Genomic DNA, 20054 nt, shown 5'->3' on the forward strand with positions numbered 1-20054 from the left:
TCCAATAATAAAAAAAACACAAAAACAACTCATTTTGTACAGTCGATCTTTTATTCGTATCAGATTGTATGGAAAACAAAACAGACACTAGTTCTTGTAGCCACGGCTGGCTCTGCGACCACGAGCCCTCTCGAACTTCCTGCCCTTGGAGCGGATGTAGGGCCTAGAGGAGAAAGAGTAATTTAGTATAAGATGATGACATCACAAACATTCACATAACTACAGACAAATACTTGAAGCTTTAGTCACTCTCTACCTGAGCCCTCATTACCAAAATTGGTCATCGTTATAAAAACAACAACAACTTGAGTGACAATTACTCATCCAGTGTTTATGTTCTGACGACACATTGTTTGTAAATTGCTCATACAATTGCAGCTTAACAGCAGTGAGTTTCTTGTTTTCAAAGCTCTGAGGCAACAACTCTATCCAATAACAAATGTGAGGAGTTTTACTATGATATAATGAAGATTTTGACTGAAAAAGGTTGACAATGGTGTTCGGATCCTCTTGAAATCATGGTTATATTAAAGAAGTGTGGCTGTGGAGTTTATTTACTTTAACACAAGATATGACATGTAAGAGTAGGAAAAGCACAGTTGGAAATGATTAAATCAATGACTGACATCCATTAAGCTGCTTAAATCTCAAGGAACTGGTATTGTGCTTTCTAGGTCACTGTCACAGCTTACAGTCATCATTAATGTTAAATATAACACCTTGAGAAGACCCATTATCTGCTCATAAATCTAACTACATCTGCACAACACACTGTAACCATGTATGACAGCGCTCAATAAACTAAGAGCAACACTTATAATAAAGATAAATTTGTTTTGGTGAAGTGCCAGAATTTAACAAAAGATCCTGGCAACAGGGTTTTTCCCAACAATCGGACTAACAGGGCCAACTTTCCTGGTACACTTGAACAATGCATTTGGCTACTACCTATTACGGACAAGTCAGCCAACCAAATGCTGTAAATGATCGCATTGACCAGACAAACCTGGCAACTAAACATCTATTTTCCTTCACAAGGGAGACAAAAGGAAAAGGTAAAGAGGAGATAAAGGGCAAGAAATGGAGGGAAACGCAGACAATGCACGATAGAGTGCATGTGGCAGAAACTACAGTCAGTAAATGCTGAATGTGAAGACAAACACACCTTTTAACTAATTTCCAGGCAATTTAGTAGCCCAAAATTTTGATAAGAGATTATAGTTTTACACGTCAACCGTTTACATACTTGGTGTGGCTGTGAGGAGTTCCAGGAGCTTTTCCAAAGTGCCTGTACACCTGTCTGCCTTTGCGGGGTCCTGGAGGGAGAAAAAAAAAATGTTAAAGGTTAAAAGCAGTTCAAAATGTTAAAGCATCTCAAAAACAATTTTCAATTTATATATTTAATGCCAATATTTCACATTTAAAAAAAAAAACAATATGCACATTTGTACCTGCTTGTGGCAGAGATTAAAAATTAATCCAAGCGTTGTATTTTGGCTCAAATTACACTTTATAAATATCTTAGAGTGGCTAGGTGACTAACATTTCCTTTAATTACAGTTCTGATAAAGTAATTTTAAAATAATAGTTGAGAGAAAAGTAATATTGTTAAACATGTACTTTCTTTTGTGATTCTTGATTTACTGGTCTTTTTTTAAACGTGTAATAAATTGCAATTTAACCACTTCTTTGTTTTTGGCCTCATGAAATAACCATATGGATGAGCAGACTGTACAGAATATATCTGAACCGTTGTACTGATAGTTGACTAGACAACGGTTCAAAGATAACGGCCTGATACAGCAGATACCAGACACCAATTCCTCACATTGATGGGGGATTGATTCACTAAAAACCATCACAACATGATTTCTTCACAAACACTTGATGCCGATAGTCGGCATTAGGTAATATTTTTTATCTTTAAATAGAACCCTGTCACACAAAGCATTACCAGAGACACATTTGGGTTTCACCCTGACAAATGGAAACAAAGTGAGGTCAGCAAAACTTACACATGATGACAGAGAAATTTGAATATCTACCATTTAATTGCCAACAACCAGGCCAGACTACACATCAAAACCTGCTTTCCTCACTCAAACAGTATTCTTATCTGCAGCATAACAGATCAAATTCCCTCACAAGAGCAAAAATCTACATCACTCCGCAACACAAGAGAGCAGTAGTCCAGTGTGCATTACCATGTGGTAGCATCATCAAAAGCCTTGTTAAAGCAACTAAAACCTGCCAATGTGAAATTACAAAAAGTATGTGGACTACAAACAGTTCTCAAACAACTATTCATCTCTCATCCCTGCAGACACCCATCTTAGGATAAAGGCAGCAGGAGTATAATTTAACATGGGTATTCCTAATGGCATTATATAGTTATACTGAGTAGACTGTTAAAAAGGACCACATTTGAAATTTGTACCAACGGAACAACTATATCTACTACAATCCTGTCACAATATAATTTGAATGTAAATCTACATGTTTGGTTACCTGACAGCAGCACGGTGCCCTGTCCTTTAGGAGCAGCCAAAGCCAGCTGGTCAAAGGTCATCACCTGACCACCTGCCTTCAGGATCCTGTGGCGGGCACCATCGGTAACTCTCAGAGCGCAGATCTGTGGGATAAACAGAAGATGAGGACCATCTCAGAGAATGCCAACAACAGTGATGCGAGAGGATCCTTTATGGACTGAAGTAAAGCCTCAAGAGAAACAGCAACAGGTGAAGTCTGCCGTTCTGATAAAGAGGCAGGTTACCTTCAGTTTGGGAAGATCCTGAATCCTGACATCATCAGTGACTGTTCCCACAACAACAGCAGTTCTGTTCTCACGGCCGGGCATCTTCATCTTACGGATCTGGTTGCAATGGAAGCAAAGTGAGAAATTCAGCACACAATCACATGTCTGAACAACTTAAAAGGGTCATACATAATCAATATTAAACTGGTATTACTACATGGTCTGGTTGGTAATTGGGCAATATGATGCAAGTTAAGTGCAGTTATTGGCTTGATAACATGAATAGGGCTGCACAATATGATACAAAAAGAATAGACATATTTTAAGATTATCTGAGTCACGATTACTGGGATGTCACTTTTTCATTGAATCATAATGCGACAGTTGTTGGGGTCTGTATCAAACAAACATTTACCACATCTGGAGGACAAGATCTGTAAGCTAGGGCATCGTCATAACGCTGTTTTGTTATATTTTACCTTTAATAAAATTACACCTATGACTTGGATATTACACATGCCCACAGTGCAATTTCAATAATATTTTGATTAACTATGCAGCCTGTGTGGATAACATGATGCCTACAATAGCATTTCCTTCCTTCTTTCCTACTACTAAAAAATAGACACTGACCGCTATCTACATTTGTTAACCTAATCCCACCACATCACAAAATTCAGGGCCACTGGGAAGTAGAAAAGCCTAATGAAAAACCACCAGAGATGCAGCAGTTCAATGATCTAACTACCCACACCTTAAATCAGGACACCTACAGATACCATCTATTTATGATACCACCGACTTCCCCTGATTTTAAATTCTGTACACCTCAGTGCACACAACTCATTGCATCATTTTTATGCAAGGTCACACGAGGCCAGGGACGCTGTGGCACTTAAAACATCTGCCCACTGTGACTGAGTGAATGAAACTGATGGTGGGATTTTAGAAATCTTGACAGACACTGTATTGAATCTAGTCTAATCAGATCTGGGGGATCGAACTGGTGCAACCCCTACAATCAAAAACTTACACCGTTAGTGTTGGGCAGGATGAGAGGATAGAGACTTACCAGACGGGAGATGGAGATGGGGGGCCTGTTGGTTCTGCTCATGAAGAGCCTCCTCAGGACGACCTTGTTGAAGGGAGCATTGGAGCGACGGGCCAGGAACCTGTACAACTGTAAGAACCAAACAGGGTGGTTAGTAACTTTATAGGATGAGACCATGTAGTGGTAAAAACATGCATATTATCAACAGATTTGAACGTTCAAGGCTTAGAGAGGAATAACTGTGCTGCTGCTGATATCATTCCAATAAATCTAGCATTAAGTGTGACTTTAAATTACCTTGACCAGGAGCCTCAGATAGATATCCTGGCTTTTTGGTTCTTTCCTGTGCACCTTGCGGTCCTTGTTGTGCCTGATGTCGACTCCCTTGAAAAGCACACAGAAGAACATTAATACAACAATTTCATGCAGTTACAAGCACCACATGTAAATGTGACATTAAACATCCTGTATAACAGCAATGACACCCATTACATCCAGATTCAACTGAACAGCTTATATTGGAGTCTACCACTGCCAAACCATAGGTATGAGCAGCATTTAAAGCATTAATTAAATGGTTATGTATCTTGAGATAACTTAAACAGCTCTAATTGTCATAGTGCAGGCCGGTTCACACGTTGACACTCCACAGCTAACATGAGCTACACAGCTAACAAGCTTACACTTTTACGTATGGCTGAGTTTTACATTTATAAACACGATAACTTTTAGGAAACGTATATTATTGTTTTAACATAATATTCCGCATTGTGACCACTTTTAAGCTCGTTTCTGACCCACATGAGGTTGTGATGTGGCTGCCTGTACGGAGCGAGCAAACAGGTTAAGCTAATCCGGTTTACATGGTCAAATAACACAAAATCATGACAGGACTTCAACGTAAATGATGTCGACAACTACTTATGATTGCCATTAAAAATACGGGATGCTTTAATTCAGAGGATGACCGTGGATAGTCAGGCTTTCGTATTTTAAGTTTTCTACTAGCGGTACCTACCATCTTGGACTCAGAGCGAAAAGGGAAAAGGAAGAGCTGAGGTCTCGCGATAAACTGTGCGCTGAAATCTCGGGTCTCTGATTGGCTGAAGGGTTAGCGCTTCCTGCTATGACCAAAATCAAAACATGTGGTGATCCATGAGGCTGCCTCTAGTGGCAGAGACCCAGGATGATCCATAGTTCACATGCCACCCACGTTATTGCTGATTTAAAGGGTCATTTCGTTTTATTTTAAGAGTGGCTGTATTTTCAACTTTTATATTTTTACCATAAATGTTTGTTTGTTTCTAGATTTTGGGGGAGAGTATTGCATTCATATTCAACAACACAGGGAGTGTCCACAGAAAATACAACCCCGGGGAGGGTTTTCTTTTTCAGCCCCCCTCCCTGCCCCAATAGTTTTCACACTGTCCCTGATAAATTATTGCATTAAATGACCTTTTATAGTACAAAGAATTAACAGTCTAGTCAATAATAGATAGATTGTTCTTCCCATAACTGTCAATTGTATTTGATAAAAGGAGTTATTTACATGATTATATAATCTGAATGAGTGAATGAAATGTACAGACTGAAAAAAAGACTTTTTACCTTTTATTAATTAAAGAACAGCTTCAACAGTTATTCCAGTATGTGATTCAACGACACAGTGTGGCAGAACCATCGTTCTCTGTGGTCACAGAGGTAACACCACCGTTATCAGCAGGAAAAAACTCATGCAGAGTTGCATTATTTAAATTTGTAAATCTTATTTGAGATCCTCCCTTGTTTCCTCAGTAAATGTGATGACTCTGCAACTGAACTCTGCCTTTAAATCATTCTCAACTGATGTCACTGTGAGTTGCAAACAAAAATAACACTTAATAAAACATCATCATCATCGTCACAACGTATTTGTAGAACATCAGTGTTTAGTCCCTTGTTATTCATTTGAATCAAAAAACTATCAATAAAAAGGCAGAAGGAAAGAAAGAAAACCTATTTAGTCCAAAAACTTGCATCATGAAGCCAAAGATCTTAAGTTTATTCAGGTTTGTGGCCCCGCTGCTGTCTGAGGTGACACAGGTAGATTGTGAACGTCAGAGCGATTCCTCCCAGAAACACTGTCCGAGCCACAGGTGGGACCAGGGCAAAGTTCACTGCCTGAGATGGTGGAAGAGATGACAAGAAAATAACATGTGAATCCGATGTGCAGACAGAAATTGACCAATGATGGGATAAATACAAGAATATCTCACCTGCATTGTGGACCAATACACCACTCCAGCCTAAAGAGAGGAACGGAGGGTAGAGTTACACATACACAGACAGACAAGAAGATTTATCACAAGACATTTGATAATTATAGAGAAAGGGCAGCAGCCTTTGACTGAATGTGTACCTTGTAAGATATCCAGAATTTCTGTCTCCAGTCTTCAAGTGGGTCATCTTTGTTTTCTAGTAAACTTAAACCTAAAAAGTAGAGGCAGCTGTTAAATGTTTGATTGTTTCTTTGTTGGCTCCATCATTAAGAAACACATGTATTTTTTTAGTTTTGTCACATGTGTAAGATGCAACACTTCATGTTCTGGATGCATAATTCTATAAAATTTCAGCTGTTCATGCAAAAATGTGAAATTTGTCTACAAGCAAACATACAATTTATAATTCTGTACATTAACATTTTGCCGATAATCAGTGACTAAATCAGCACTGTCTAGTGACTCAAAGAGTTTACTGTACATGTTACATTAACACAGACACATCTTACACTAGCTGGGTAAATAAAAACATTAAAATAACAATACAAGTAAAATAAATGGCATAAATAAAGTGAAAAATGTATAATTTAAAACAAATAATACTCTTGTTTGATTAGTCTTGCCAAAATCTTTTAAGTGTATGGAATAATAGGGACTCTTTTTTCTATCTGATACTGACTGTTAGTTTGATTTAAGCCATATTCAGTCTGTCTTTGTGAAACCGGACACATATTACACATTTCTTTTCATAGAATTTCCGAGGAAATAATTAGGAAACTGTAGACACACAAAATAAAGTTCTACCAAAGTGTTTTATCTAATTATATAAGTATATGAGTGCAGAATTTAGGGGATTATATGAAATAAAACCTGGGCCTGTTGGGAAAAATAGAGTTTGAGATAATAAAAGCACCACAACAGACACCAGCTTTAATCACCTACAATAAAAGACCAAAACAGAAAAAAAAAATAAGCACAACAAATGATTCAAATAGGCTTTTGTAACACACTCACCAATATAAAAGGCACTGATGGTGAGTGGAGCTGCAATCAGCTGATCCACCACAACTTTCCCTGTCACCGCCTTCACTCCGCCTCCCGGCAGCATCCTCTCCAGCCACCTGAGCCAGTGGTAGTTGAAGTTGGCATGGAAACAAAAGCCGACGGTCGCCACTCGGGCCGTCTGACACCAGTCGATGCCAGCTGGATCCTCAGACGTGGATCCTGATGTGTGTTTCCCTCCCAGCACACTCTGCTGTATGAGGTCAGCAGAGGCGAACAGCGTTGTGTATCCCAGCACGTTACTGATGTACGGATGAGCCTTGAACGCAGCCCAGGCCCGGTTCATGGTGATAAATCTGAGCAGAGAGAGGATTAAAGCTGAATTCATTTATCATAAAGACACTGGGTATGACTGATTTACATTATGAGGGGGGCTTTTAGATACTTCAAAAGGATGTTAAAGGAAAAAAGCAAAATTGAAAATGCTGAACCATTCTACTGTAAGATATGGCTTTTTCCCAAGAGGTATTTAAACCTACCTTTCAGTGAAACTCTTCTCACCCTCTCCTTTAATTTACAAAAATCAACAAGACACAAGCTCTTTCCTGATTGGTTCTGTTGGACGAGGAGGAGCTGAGATGGATCTACAAGCGAGGGAGGTTTTCTTCTCACCAGGTCAAAGTTCTGTGGATGTGTGATAAGACCTTTATCAGCCCGCCTGAGAGGAATCTGAGAAAACACCACCTGTGAGGAACGTTAAAGAAGTGACCCATACAGCAAAGATCCGCAGAAGACAGTAGAGAAGCTGTGAAAAACAAATCCTGTCAAGTTATTATACTGAATTAAAGGGCTGCAGCTCCATTAGCAGTGGAGATGAGCTTCTCATATCTCGTCACTTGAGTCATTTACCGTGAAATGTGAGCAGAACAGTGAATGTCACTCACCACAGATTTTTCTCATTTGCTGAAGTGTTGAAATTGAGACCACAGCAGGAAGTTAGCCGTGCAGCTCTCCAGTCAGAAGCACATGTGGTGACACTATAAATAGAGGCCACTCCCGCAGAAAGGCTTCCTTGCTTTGAGGAACATAAATAAGACGACTTTTCAGTTTATTAGAGTAAAAAACAGAAGACAACTGGTTGCATTGGGATAAAGTGTCAACTTGAACTGGAGGTGGTTGATTTTGTCTCTAATAAATAGGATTTTATCATTAAACAAGTCCATAAAGTTGTTACTACTGAGTGTTACAGGAATACAAGGCTCAACAGAGCTACAAGATGTTTGTAACACAACATAATAGTGCTTACTCAGGGATCAGAGTTCAGCTAATCGTAACTCAGTTCTTCAAACACTCACAGCAGACACAACATGTCTCTGGTGACCTGGAGTTGCACCAAACTAAAGCTATTCTGGGAAAATGTAAATGCAACCATAAAGATATTATGTGGTATTTCATTACAAACAACTGTGCTGTGATGTACTTACAGGTCAGACCGAGGAGGAAATACAAAGAGGAGACACATACCCGACAAAAATACTGCTTGCAGCCACTAAGAAGCTGTAAGACATGATGTTAATTCGGGCGGTTGCACCAATAACACTGGATATTTCTCATCTCATCCAAATTAAATAAACAGATCTTTATAATAAAAAAAAGTTTGATCCGTCATTGATAATGTTCAGTTAAGTGTTTGATGGAAAGGATCCTTGACAGAGTCATTCTGGGCACATAAGGCCTTATTGCCACTAGAGGGCCCAGACAGAGGAGAAAACAACTGCCTACCTTAAATAATGTTTAACATACATTTTAAAATATTCTAATGTTTGATATCTAAAAAATTTGAAAGAATCTCCAGTCTAAAACTTTATTTCAATGTTTACATATTTATTTGGTTCATTTTTAAACACACACAACATCAGCTATACTTGTACAGGTACATGACTAACCAATTCAGGTAAGTGATTGAGTTAATGAGCATAATAATAATAATAATAATGTGTAATTTGAGTATTTTTGTTTGTTTACCAAATATCAAAATGTACCTATAGGGGAGGCCTGAATAATACAGTCTGCCTCGAGGAGCCTGTCCATTTAATCTGGCCCTGATCTTGTGTCTTTTGAAGGTTAAGGAAAATATATTTTAGACACAAATTGTAAAATTGGATCATTTGCATGTCACAAAATGCCGAACAAGTAATTTAACTGTTTAATATGTAAAAACTGGAAATGACGATGCACATGAATATCTGATGGCATATTTTGTTCTGTGTTGGTTACGTCACATGTTGAAACTCAAAAACAATTAGAGCATTAACTAAAAGAAAGCCCTGGAGAAGACTTTGTATCTCAACGGGACACTGGATGTAAAAAACAAACAAATTAGAGCTGCAATGATTAGGCGACTGATCGTTTCAGTCATTTTTCAAGTAAAAATGTCAAACATTTGCTGGTCACACATCTTAAATGTGAGCATTTGCTGCTTTTCTTTGTCATTTATGACAGTAAATGAAGAGTCTCTGGGTTTCGGACCGTTGGTGGGACAAAAGAGACAATTTGAAGATGTGACTTTGGGCCTTTTACACATTTTTTGGGACAATTTATTGAATAATTACTTGCGATTTGTGAAAATAATCATCAGACTCATCAAAGTAAAGATGTGAAAGCAAAAATCAAAAGATGCACATAAAACTTGTTTGATTTTTATTTTCCTCTCAGTCTTTGTGGAACGGACAGCCTCTATTCACCCACCTGCTGCCATAGATATGTAAAATTCTGTATTTGGAAGGTGAGCTATTGAATTGCAAAGGTCAATTAAAGCCACTAGCAACCATCTTAGCTCTTCCCTCTGAGAATGTGATAATGAGGGCCAGAGTTTAAGCTGATCAATTAAGGGCTTGTTAACTGCCTCAACTGGTGCGTTTGTGTCTGTCAGTATTTAACAAGCCGCCTTTAGTGCTGCAAACAATGGAGACGTGTGCCCACACCTCCACGAGCCGTTGACTTCTCACATAATTGCTTCTTTCTTTTCAGAGCCTCTCATCGTGTCTCACTTCCTCACCCTCTATCAATTTGTCAAGTTGGGTTTCATTCATCCTGCCGGGGTAAAAAGGGAATTTGTGCATTTGCATTGAACGCTTGTGTCACTTGACTTAATTTGCTGCAGACGCACACACAGACATACAGGAACAATTCATGTACCACACCTCTCTCTCCCTCTGAAGCAGCCTGCATATGTCAAACTGAGTCCTCACTGCAGTTTGGCGGAAGACTCAAGAAGACACACAGCGGCCTGAGGAGGAACAAGGTAAACATATATTTATACTTTTTTTTAACTTAAAGGTGCACTGTGTAAGTTTTTTAGCCTGTCTACATCCGAAAAATCAAAAAATACAAGCCTGCTCTGCTCAAATGTTATCAAATACAAATGTAAACATACAGCTTTACAGTGCATCTCAAGCTCATGTTAGTCTGTCTTTTCTGTAAAGGCCTGTAAAAAACCTGACCTTTCCTTTACCTTTTCATAAAAGTAGCAATACTGCAAGATAATAAGACAGCATTGAAGATGTTAAGCAAATATACCCGTGTATTAGCAGTCAAATGTACTTAAAATATAAAAACTACAATTTTTATGTAGAAAATGGCTCCCACACTGTATATATTTATATGTATAACAATACACACTATACTGTTTTATATACTATATTCTAACACTATGCAACTGTCTGGTGCAATCCAATGTCTTTGGAGTTTTTCATACTTTTTAAATATATTGCTACACTGTGTGTTTTATTGTTACTATGGGTGCAATTATCACGTGCAGTTGTCCTTCTTAGTCACATCTGTATCTGTATTATTCACATTTTTGCTTTATTTTTTCTGTTATTCTATTTCATCTTTGTTTTGTCTCATTTATTTTTTGTTGAAAGGTGCACTCTGCAGTTTTGGGGAAGATTTTTTATCATAAGAGAAAGATCTTCATTGACTGATTTTTTCTATGCCTAAACAAACTAAATTAACAAAATCTCTTTGTTTCATGACTGAATAAACAAACTGATCTTGAAGGACAAAGCAATTTCATACTGTTTTACTTTGTTTATATGTGGCGGACCCTGCCACCTTTCTAGCTTCAAACAGTGTTCTGGGGACCTTATTTTCCTTTTGAGAAGAGCTTGTTTATTCAGTTATGGAAAAGAGGTTGTATTATTACCTCATTAATATTGTGAACATTAAAATTCTTAGTTTGAGTGAATTTCTACGGTGACGGATCAGTGAAGCCTTATCTTATCTTATCTTATTGCTGTCATATTATTATATCTGTAGTTTTGCCATTCAGTAGCTTTTATGTTGCAGCTTGTTGAGGTGAAGCCAATGTTAACGTATATATTGTACTGTAGATTGTGTATTCTATAAGCTCAACATAGCTTTTGTTTACAGTATAATAACATTATCTGCAGAGTAACTAGTAACTATAGTTTTGAAAAACAATTAATTTAGTGCAATATTTACCTTTGAAATGTGAAGTTTAAAGTAGGAAAAAGCTGCAGTAATGTAAAGTACCTGAGTAAATCTATTTTGTGCATGTCATTTAGAAATAACAGCATTTCTAAAACTGTTTTAGAGAGCTCTGTTGTATTGTTGATGTTTAAAATGCATGATAAATGTTATTGAGGTCAATGGCTTTGAAGGAAATAACCCTAACCCTCCTTCATGAAAATGTCCTGAATCTATGATTACTCAACTAAGTGTAATTTGGACTCTCATTCACAGGAGACGACTCCGACTTTACTGAAGTCCATTGTCAGTGTTCATGGAAATTATTTGTCAAGTTACAAATAATGCTTGAAGTTCTCTTTAAAATCAGACGAGCACAGAAACAGATCATACAAAAAATAAAAGTCAAATCAATGTCCTTTCATTTTTTTTATTTCTCTCATCTCTTCACTCCAACCCTCCCTCTTTCAGCCATGCGGCCATCCATCTCTGTGACTCTTGAGCCCGGGTTGGAGCGAGGGGTCCCGTGGGGTCGTGACCTCTACACCTTTGTGACTTCAGCAGCAGGTCACATGATGAGGACACTTCAGAAACCTCGCAAGAACCGACCGTCCAAACGACAGGTCAACCACCGGCGCTTCCTGCACAACATGATTCAGAGGTGTGTTGGAGCGTCACAAACCAACTGATGTCAGCTGATATTAAGATGAAATATGTAGATGAATATATTTCTGTTACAAGTTTATGTGTTTTTTTCTCTCCAGAATTTTCGAAAATGTTTTCTGTTGTTTTTGTCAAAGGTCCAGTTCGTAAGAAAGTTGATTCCCAACATGTCTTTACAGTCTTTGTGCTAAGCTAAGCTAAGCTAACTAGCTACTGGCTGTATCTTTATACTTAAAGGTGTACAGTGTAGTTTTGGAGATGAGATCTTCATTGGCTGCTTTTTTTTATGCCTAAACAAACTCTCTTTATTTTCATGACTGAATAAACTGAATAAACAAACAGACCTTAAAGGAAAACACAATTTTACTTTGTTTATATTTGGCGGACCCTGCCACCTTTCTAGCTTCCAACAGTGTTCTGGGGACCTTATTTTCCTCTGAGAACAGCTTGGCTATTCAGTTATGGGAAAAATAAATATTTCTAACTTTGCCTTATTACTTCATGAATGCTGCAAATATTAAAAGTTTGAATTTCTTCTCCAAAACTACATAATGCCCCTTTAATGTACAGATAATTTCCCCAAAATGTTGAACTATTCCTTTCAGGCTGCACATTTTGGAAACTAGTGTTGTTCTGTATTTCATCTTACTCCTCGTTGTCTCTCTCGACAGAAAGTTTGCCGACATAGAAGCAGCAAACCACCGGCTGGCATCTGCTCTTTATTTTAAGGAGCCGGAAAAAAACGTGACCTCTCTGCCGTCACAGGAGCCTGAGACACCTGACCGGTCAGGTAACCCCTCTGGAGGTGGTCATCTACAAGATCCTGATAAATGCAGCGGTCACACAGTTGCAGATGGCATCTCTAAGTCTAACCTTGGCGTCTCTATTGGCTCACATGAGGCTGAAATCAGTGAAAAGAGGGAGCTGGACTCGGGACATCTTTGGAAACGACACCCCAGATCACAGCCCTCCAACCAGAGCAAAGGAGGACAGAAAAAAGCGAGTAGAAACCACAAACTGGTTGAAGCCACATCTATGAGCTCCCCTTCAAACAATCACCATGAGGCAGAGCTCTTTCATACTGAGTGTCACGATGATCAAAGTTCATTGAAGTCAGCACACAGCCTCTCAGACGACTCTCAAACAGCTCAACAGGAGCCTGGTCTCATCCAAAATGAAGACGTGTGCCCTGTCTTCTCTCCAGAGCTCTCGCCGTTGTCTCTCGACTCTTGTGACTTCACAGACATGTCAACCTGCACAGAGGTCCAGAGGAACATCGCTGACATCTCAGAGGCTCAGTGGACAGATATCTTGGATTTTTTCAGTGTCGGCAGTAAGGAACTAGGAGGCTGTGTGGATGTGGAAGCCTATTTTGAAAGTATCTGTGCATGTCAAGGTGACGCTGGGCAGGAATCCAGTGCTGAGGTGGAGGATCTGCACTGTGAGGCAGGTGAGTGCAGATATGATTATGGATACAGCTGTCATGCAGATCAGGGACTGACCACTAACCACTTCCTGAGACAAAATGAAGACGCTTCAGAGACAATTATTAACAGTTTTAAGCCGTCTGGCATCATCAACCAGCTACAGACATCAGTCAACCTCCACTGCGACGCCTCTGAGCTGCAGACACATCAGCACCAGCAGGAGGAGAGCTCCTGTATGCTGGTGAACAACCAGAACTTTACACCATTTGACGGTGTTGCTCAGTCATTCTCTGCCCCGCTTCTTATTCCTGAGCATCGTCCCATACCAACACTGCCACACGAGGATGACTGGCTGTTCACTGACATCTTAAAGGACAGGAGGTCACTTGACTTTTGAAGGAGTTGTGGGAAAGAGGTGCACCATCTCTTCCTCACTGAGGTGGTTAAACACAAGTATGCTCCTTATTTGAATGTTTGAATGTCCTGATTTGAATGCGGTTACTAATCTTTGGTCTTGACAATCTGAACTCAGCAGGAGCGTTTCAGGATGTGCTCCACAAGTCAAAAAAACCTGCTTAAATCTCAAGCAGTTTATTTGTAAATGCTGTGAAACTGGAGAAGGAACCGAGCAACCAGGAATAACATATTGCACATTTGTGTGTCTTTGTCTCGTGTGCCTCGGAGCTAACAGGCTCTTGAATTTCTAACGTCAAAAATATTTCATTCATCGTGGTGACTTGATGAGTTTGGATCTTTTCTTTTCCTGACAGGTCTAATCAGGCTTTCAGACTCCCACAGTAACTCTCAGCTTTTATTTAAATGGAGGTGCACTGAAAAGATATGCAAATGTAACTGTAATTAGTCCTCACTTGTCTTATTTTTTCCCACAAAAAGAACTGCTGCTTGTGAGAAAAAAAGATATAATCTGAACTACAATTACATGTTTTAGTATTTTCAATCAATTTACTTTGCTTGAGATTCAACCACAAATTCAAGATCAGAAGGAGTTTTTAACTGTTACTTCAGCTACGTACGAGTCTCAATCTGTGTATTGATTACAGTGATATTAATGCTTGAGTATAACATGTGAATGTTTAAAGTAATGAAAAATGCTCATAATGCCAATAAATGATGATAAATGCTGTTATAATGTTAATAACTCGTCTTTTCTAATGTGTGTGAGCTTCAGTATCAGTGATGGAGAAAGTATTAAAGTATGAAATATTCAGATCCTAAAAGTGGCAATACTGCAGTATAAAAATACTCCATTACAAGATCGAGTCATGCATTGAAAATGTTGCATCAATTACACAAATATCATTGGCAAAATATACTTAAAGTATTAAGTAAAAGTACTTATAATGCAGAATAAAGTGAGTGTAACACACTATATATGAGACAGTATATTATTTGGTTAGCGTTTTACAGTTGTAGCTTTGTTTGTTTTCTACTGTTACAAAAATGCATCATATTTTATTAATAGGAAATACTCAAGTACAGTACAAGTGTCTCAAACTTTAGTACAGTACTTTATGAAAGTACGACGTTACTAAGTATGTGTGCATGCCCAGCTTGTGATCTCAAAGAAACACACAGAAACACAAAGATCAAAACCAACGACATATATTAAAGGTAACCCCAGTCAGATGTTTTATAATTACAGCATCATTAACAAAAAAAAGGCTAAAACATTAAAACACATTTGTCCAAAATGTTTCAAGTTGCACAGTAGCCATAAACAAACACAGAGAGAAAAGTAACACCTCAGAGAAGCACCGGCCTCGTCTCTTGCTACAGACGAACAGACCTCGTCTGTCCTCGTTCCAGCAGTTCGATCCACGCGTCTTCAGATTTTGGTCTATCAAGGCGCCAACAAAGTCGCCACGTTTAAGCGTTGATACGACATTCTGAGATTACGACATTTAAGTTCAGAGTGACAGACTGTATCGTGGTGACACGTGATGTCAGCTCATTTGGCTTAATGCTGTCGGCCTCTTTGAGATATATTACAACTCGTCAAAAGGGACGCAACGTGCCGACGATGTCCGGCTGTGTTTACCTCCACGGGTCATGTGTAAAGTGCAGCATTTACACAACATCTTAAAAAAACAAAGCGTCAAACAAATCCTTTGCATATTGCTAAGATAAAAGAATTGTACATAGAGAAAATAAAAAATAAAACCCTTTAATAGGGCGTTAAATATATGTCGTCAGTAGTCAAACTCTTTCTTGACCCAACTGTTTCGATCATTCTTCACCTGAATCATGGTGAACCTGGCATGGCGGAAATGAAAGCTTAACATGTCTGAAAATATGGATACACATGGGACGTACTGTAGTCATAATGTACACACTTGTTCTTGTTTTGTCCGTGGAAGGCCTTAACGTTGCATTGTTTCAGTAAAATATACACCTGTTCATTGAAAACAGAAGGAGGAGGAGGGAGCAGTAATGACAACCCTGTTTACCGAAAACTACTGATCTGGTCATTAACAGTAAACAATAACGTGATCATCAATCCTTTGCCATGTACCATACATAAATATAACCAGGATAAAAAGAAAACATTCAGAAGTTCCAGAAACGTTTGTGATTTCAGCGACACAATCTTCATCTTTGTTCAGCTCCAATTGAAAGTTAAAGCGCCAGTGACATTCTTTATCATTTAAAGGAATAGTTCCTCACTTTGGGAAATGAGACTTTTTTGCTTTTGTTGTCAAGAGTTAGATGAGAAGATTGAAACCACTCCCATGTCTGTACAATAAATATTAAGCTACAGCCAGAGGACTTTTAGCTTAGCTTAGCTTAGCTTAGCTTAGGACAAAGACTGGAAACAGGGGTAAACCGCTACCAGCACCTCTGAACTCTCCGTTTTTTATGTGAATTTTGTGTCGGACTACTTTTTGGCAGGGTGCAGTGCCTTGAGATGTCGAGACGTACTCAGGCACTCCCTGTAAAACCACAACTTATTTTTACATGACATTGTTTGTGAGCTTTAAGTGCTGGTAGGTGTATTTTGTTGCCAGACAAACAGAGCCAGGCTAGCTTTCCCCCTTGTTTCCAGTCTTTATGGTAAGCTAAGCTAACCAGCTGCTGGCTGTAGCTTCATTTTTATCGTACAGACATGACAGTGGTTTTGATCTTCTCGTCTAACTCTCGACTTTACTTTACTTTCAAGACCGTGAAACTATTCCTTTAAAGCATTTCTATTTGTGTGTATGTCAAAAACTAGACATCACATGAACTTCCTGGACAGCCTTAAAGCTACGACAGGCAAACAGGTGCTGTAGTTAACAAAAAAAGAAACAATCTGAGGAACATGGAGATGTTTCACCTCAGGAAAAAATGTCTTTAAAATCAGGTTTGACAAAAACATCTTCTCACAGCAGGGTCATCAAGCTGCTTGTGTCTGGTTGACACCACACACGTACTTTATGTCATTTTGAGTTGATAGCCAGGGTAAAAAAAATCTACTTTTTCTTCTACTTGCATCATAAAAATTCATTCCTCAGTGCCTCCATCGTCATTTTTTAATCTAATACTACTAGAATCTGAAAATGCTTTGAGTCTCGTGCTCAGTTATTCTACAATCTTCTACACAGGAACTGCGAGCAGGGAGTTTATTCCACTAAGAACAACTCCAGTAGAGTCACTGAATGATAGCAGAATACCTAACCAGCATCCACTCCTGTCATCTACTCTATTCTACTGCTACTCTACGTTTACTACAATTTTAAGTCCCTTTTTCTCATCCATACGCCCACCATTTGGTTAAACACAAAAAAGCTTTGTTTGATCAATAATTTACACAGTTAATCAGTAAAAATCAAAATTACAATGTACAAGATGCCTGTCAACATAAAATGTGATGTGTTTATCAGTCGAAAATGAGAAAAAAAAATAAGAAAATTGTCACCATTTGTTCGGCTTTGGATAAAAAGATCAATGAATACAGTTGTCAGCAGGTTGTTTCTAGTCATGTTGCTGTAGTAGACGCTTAAACTCAAACCAGTTAAACCACCAGAAAGGACTTCCATGCAAATTCACCTCTGAGACCTGATGCTGTGACGCCAACTGAAACTGAAAAGTCTGACTCATCGCGGCCAGCAGGAGCAGAAATAATCCGACCGACATGCTTCCCCCTACAAGACGGAGTCGTACAGAAAATAACCAGCGATCAGTAACTTAAGTTCACATTGGATATAAATGATACAAATTTCTGAAGCAATATGTTAAAACTTTAGTTAAAGAAACTATCTAATAGCTAATACCTACTGCTTTGTCTAACAACATACTGTTTCTAATCTACAGAAAAAGGATTTATCACCTAAAACAACTGCTTTTATCGTCAGATGTCTGTTTTTCTTTTGACAAATTATATGAAAATGAGATCAATATATTATACAACTATGATCAACCATTTCCAATAAAAGTTGAATTAAATATTGGTTACTAATTGCCATTTCTTTTTTGTTTACTCACTCTTTTCTCTTTCGTTTGCTGGAATTTTTGCACCGAACACACACTCCTAAACAAGATGGATCCTCCGCTCTGTGTGTGTGACTGACGTCTCTCGTTAACTACTTTATGTAACACGTATATAGATTGTCTTTCAGAAGTATTTTTACCCTCCAGCAGCCCAGATTGTATTTGATCATCAAAGGGTTAAACATGGCTTACTTTAAAATACCTCCTAGTGTAAAAGACATAACCACCTTAATAATTTCTAATCACTGTACAGCAGCAAGAAATTAGTTGATAATATTTCACTTTCCCCATTGGAACTCTGGGAGATGTAGTTTAGTTTCTCAGAAGTGCACTACAGAGATGTGATGTAGAAATTTCCAGTCTTTGTTGTTTTATGACACAGTTTGTTACAAAATCTTTGTAAAATCAGATTTTTACACTTTATCTGCTTGTCAGTGAGGTTGTTTCATAGTTATAGCGCCTGATGTTTGCATCCTAAATGACTTTGTTTACCTTTATAAACTACAGTGTTATGTACTATGTGCGTGTCACTCCTTCACCCCTGAGTAATCGAGGCTGTGAGAGGCAGATGTGTGTGTGTGTGTGTGTGTAAGTGTGTATTTTATGTGAGTCCACGTGCGCGTCACTCTGTGTTATTGACGCTGTAGGGCGGTGGAGGGTCCAGGCTGTGTTCAGAGGAGGGAGTCGGGGTCCCCGGGAGCCCGGAGGAGGGTGTCGGCGAGGCAGGGGGCTCCTCCGAGTCAGAGTTCTCCAACGAGAGGTCGTCGACCAGCGCTCTGCGTCCGCGCAAAGACAGGGGCAGCGGAGCACGCCTGGACGAGAAGAGAGAGAGCGTTATAGTATGACCAACTGGAAATCACTGAGTGAAGTGTGAGGCAAAGATTTCTCTGAAAAACTAAATATAAAATGACCCCCCCTTTCCCACCTGGCTTTGGAAAAAGACTTTGTGACAATCCAAAGCATGATAAAAATATATAAAAAGGAGTAATGGTGAGAAAGACTTTTTAAACTTGTCCGATTAAGTCCCCAAGATACTATTAGTGGAAAGAGAAAAGTCCTCATCCTTTAAACTTTTTCTCTTCCATTTAAGCAAACTGGAAATTCAATATCAGTCACAAACTTGAACACTTTAAGAATGATTTTCTCTCTAAAGATGTTCGTAGCCACTTTTTTTTTTACTTTGTAGTCATCAAAGTAGGTAAAACTAGGCTGGGCTGGGCTTTTAAAAGGAACATCTGCTGTTGTGAAAAGGTGAATATCTGGTCCTTGAATATAATAAGACCCGACTTTTCAATTGTACTTCTCTACTTGCACAATGTTGTGTTCAGGTAGCCTTTAGTTATCTCAGTGCTTTCTCACCTGTAATACTTCACTTTTCACAGTTTGCTTTGTATATATTGTTCATAGTTTACCCTTTGTTATGGTATATAGTGTTTTTAACATTTTTGATCCTTTAGATAGATAAAGAACCGTTAGCTGCATTAGCTAGCCACACGCCAATGTTAAGTAGCTACGGTTCATTTTTACAATCTGTGCTTGGAAGAGCTGCCAAAAATGATCGGACCGAGGTACACTGTCCTGCTCCTACCTCATTGCTGGGTAAGGGATTTCAATTTCATCTGCCTAGGAAGGCCTTTCTTCATTTTAGCAGCCAGCTAGGCTAACTGACAGGCTAACCTCGCAAGTTAAAAAACACCTCTGTGATTATCAAAATGATCAAAAATGCTAAAAACACTATATACAAAAACGAAACGTAAACTATTAACAATATAGATGAAGTGAAGCTTGAAAAGTGAAGTATTTTAACTACAGTGCACGTCTAAAGCTATGTCTTATAGCTTAGAGTTAGCAGCAGAAAAAAGGATGTGCAGTTCGTAAAGTCAATACACGTCACATTACATTATGCGGGTGGAGGAATG

General features: G+C 38.7%; 3 protein-coding genes across 11 annotated transcripts in view; all 3 read right to left on the reverse strand.

The window, feature by feature from the left end:
* Positions 1-29: 29 nt before the first annotated feature.
* Positions 30-4921, reverse strand: rpl18 (ribosomal protein L18). The gene is made up of 7 exons (XM_084358189.1): positions 4825-4921; positions 4104-4190; positions 3828-3935; positions 2774-2872; positions 2509-2632; positions 1247-1316; positions 30-163 (listed from the first exon to the last, which is right to left on the reverse strand). Exons 1-7 carry the CDS (start codon positions 4825-4827, stop codon positions 88-90), a joined length of 567 nt encoding a protein of 188 aa, XP_084214315.1. The 5' UTR covers positions 4828-4921; the 3' UTR covers positions 30-87.
* A 519-nt stretch (positions 4922-5440) lies between these two features.
* LOC311260406 (mpv17-like protein) lies at positions 5441-8092 on the reverse strand. The gene is made up of 6 exons (XM_084358190.1): positions 8011-8092; positions 7606-7810; positions 7079-7422; positions 6205-6275; positions 6062-6091; positions 5441-5966 (listed from the first exon to the last, which is right to left on the reverse strand). Exons 3-6 carry the CDS (start codon positions 7410-7412, stop codon positions 5847-5849), a joined length of 555 nt encoding a protein of 184 aa, XP_084214316.1. The 5' UTR covers positions 7413-7422; positions 7606-7810; positions 8011-8092; the 3' UTR covers positions 5441-5846.
* A 7162-nt stretch (positions 8093-15254) lies between these two features.
* Positions 15255-20054, reverse strand: part of myh14 (myosin, heavy chain 14, non-muscle) — a 34624-nt gene continuing 29824 nt past the window's right edge. For all 9 annotated transcript variants that reach the window (XM_084358167.1, XM_084358165.1, XM_084358168.1 and 6 more), the window contains one exon: positions 15255-18947. In XM_084358167.1, coding sequence (XP_084214293.1) covers positions 18758-18947 — 190 coding nt within the window. In that variant the 3' untranslated portion in view covers positions 15255-18757. The remainder of the gene's footprint in view (positions 18948-20054) is intronic.

Source organism: Pagrus pagrus (genome assembly GCF_965226575.1).
Source record: "Pagrus pagrus genome assembly, chromosome: 7".
Taxonomy (NCBI): domain Eukaryota; kingdom Metazoa; phylum Chordata; class Actinopteri; order Spariformes; family Sparidae; genus Pagrus; species Pagrus pagrus.

Bases quoted from the DNA above. Each gene is read 5' to 3' on its own strand.
- LOC311260406 (XM_084358190.1), bottom strand. From the start codon at position 7,412: ATGAACCGGGCCTGGGCTGCGTTCAAGGCTCATCCGTACATCAGTAAC. The intron at 6,276-7,078 runs GTGAGTGTGTTA...TCTACTTTTTAG, and splicing joins CATCAGTGCCTTTTATATTG to GTTTAAGTTTACTAGAAAAC. The intron at 5,967-6,061 runs GTGAGATATTCT...CCACCATCTCAG, and splicing joins TGTATTGGTCCACAATGCAG to GCAGTGAACTTTGCCCTGGT.
- rpl18 (XM_084358189.1), bottom strand. The intron at 2,873-3,827 runs GTAAGTCTCTAT...CATTGCAACCAG, and splicing joins CCATCTCCATCTCCCGTCTG to ATCCGTAAGATGAAGATGCC. The intron at 2,633-2,773 runs GTAACCTGCCTC...TTTATCCCACAG, and splicing joins AGGATCTTCCCAAACTGAAG to ATCTGCGCTCTGAGAGTTAC.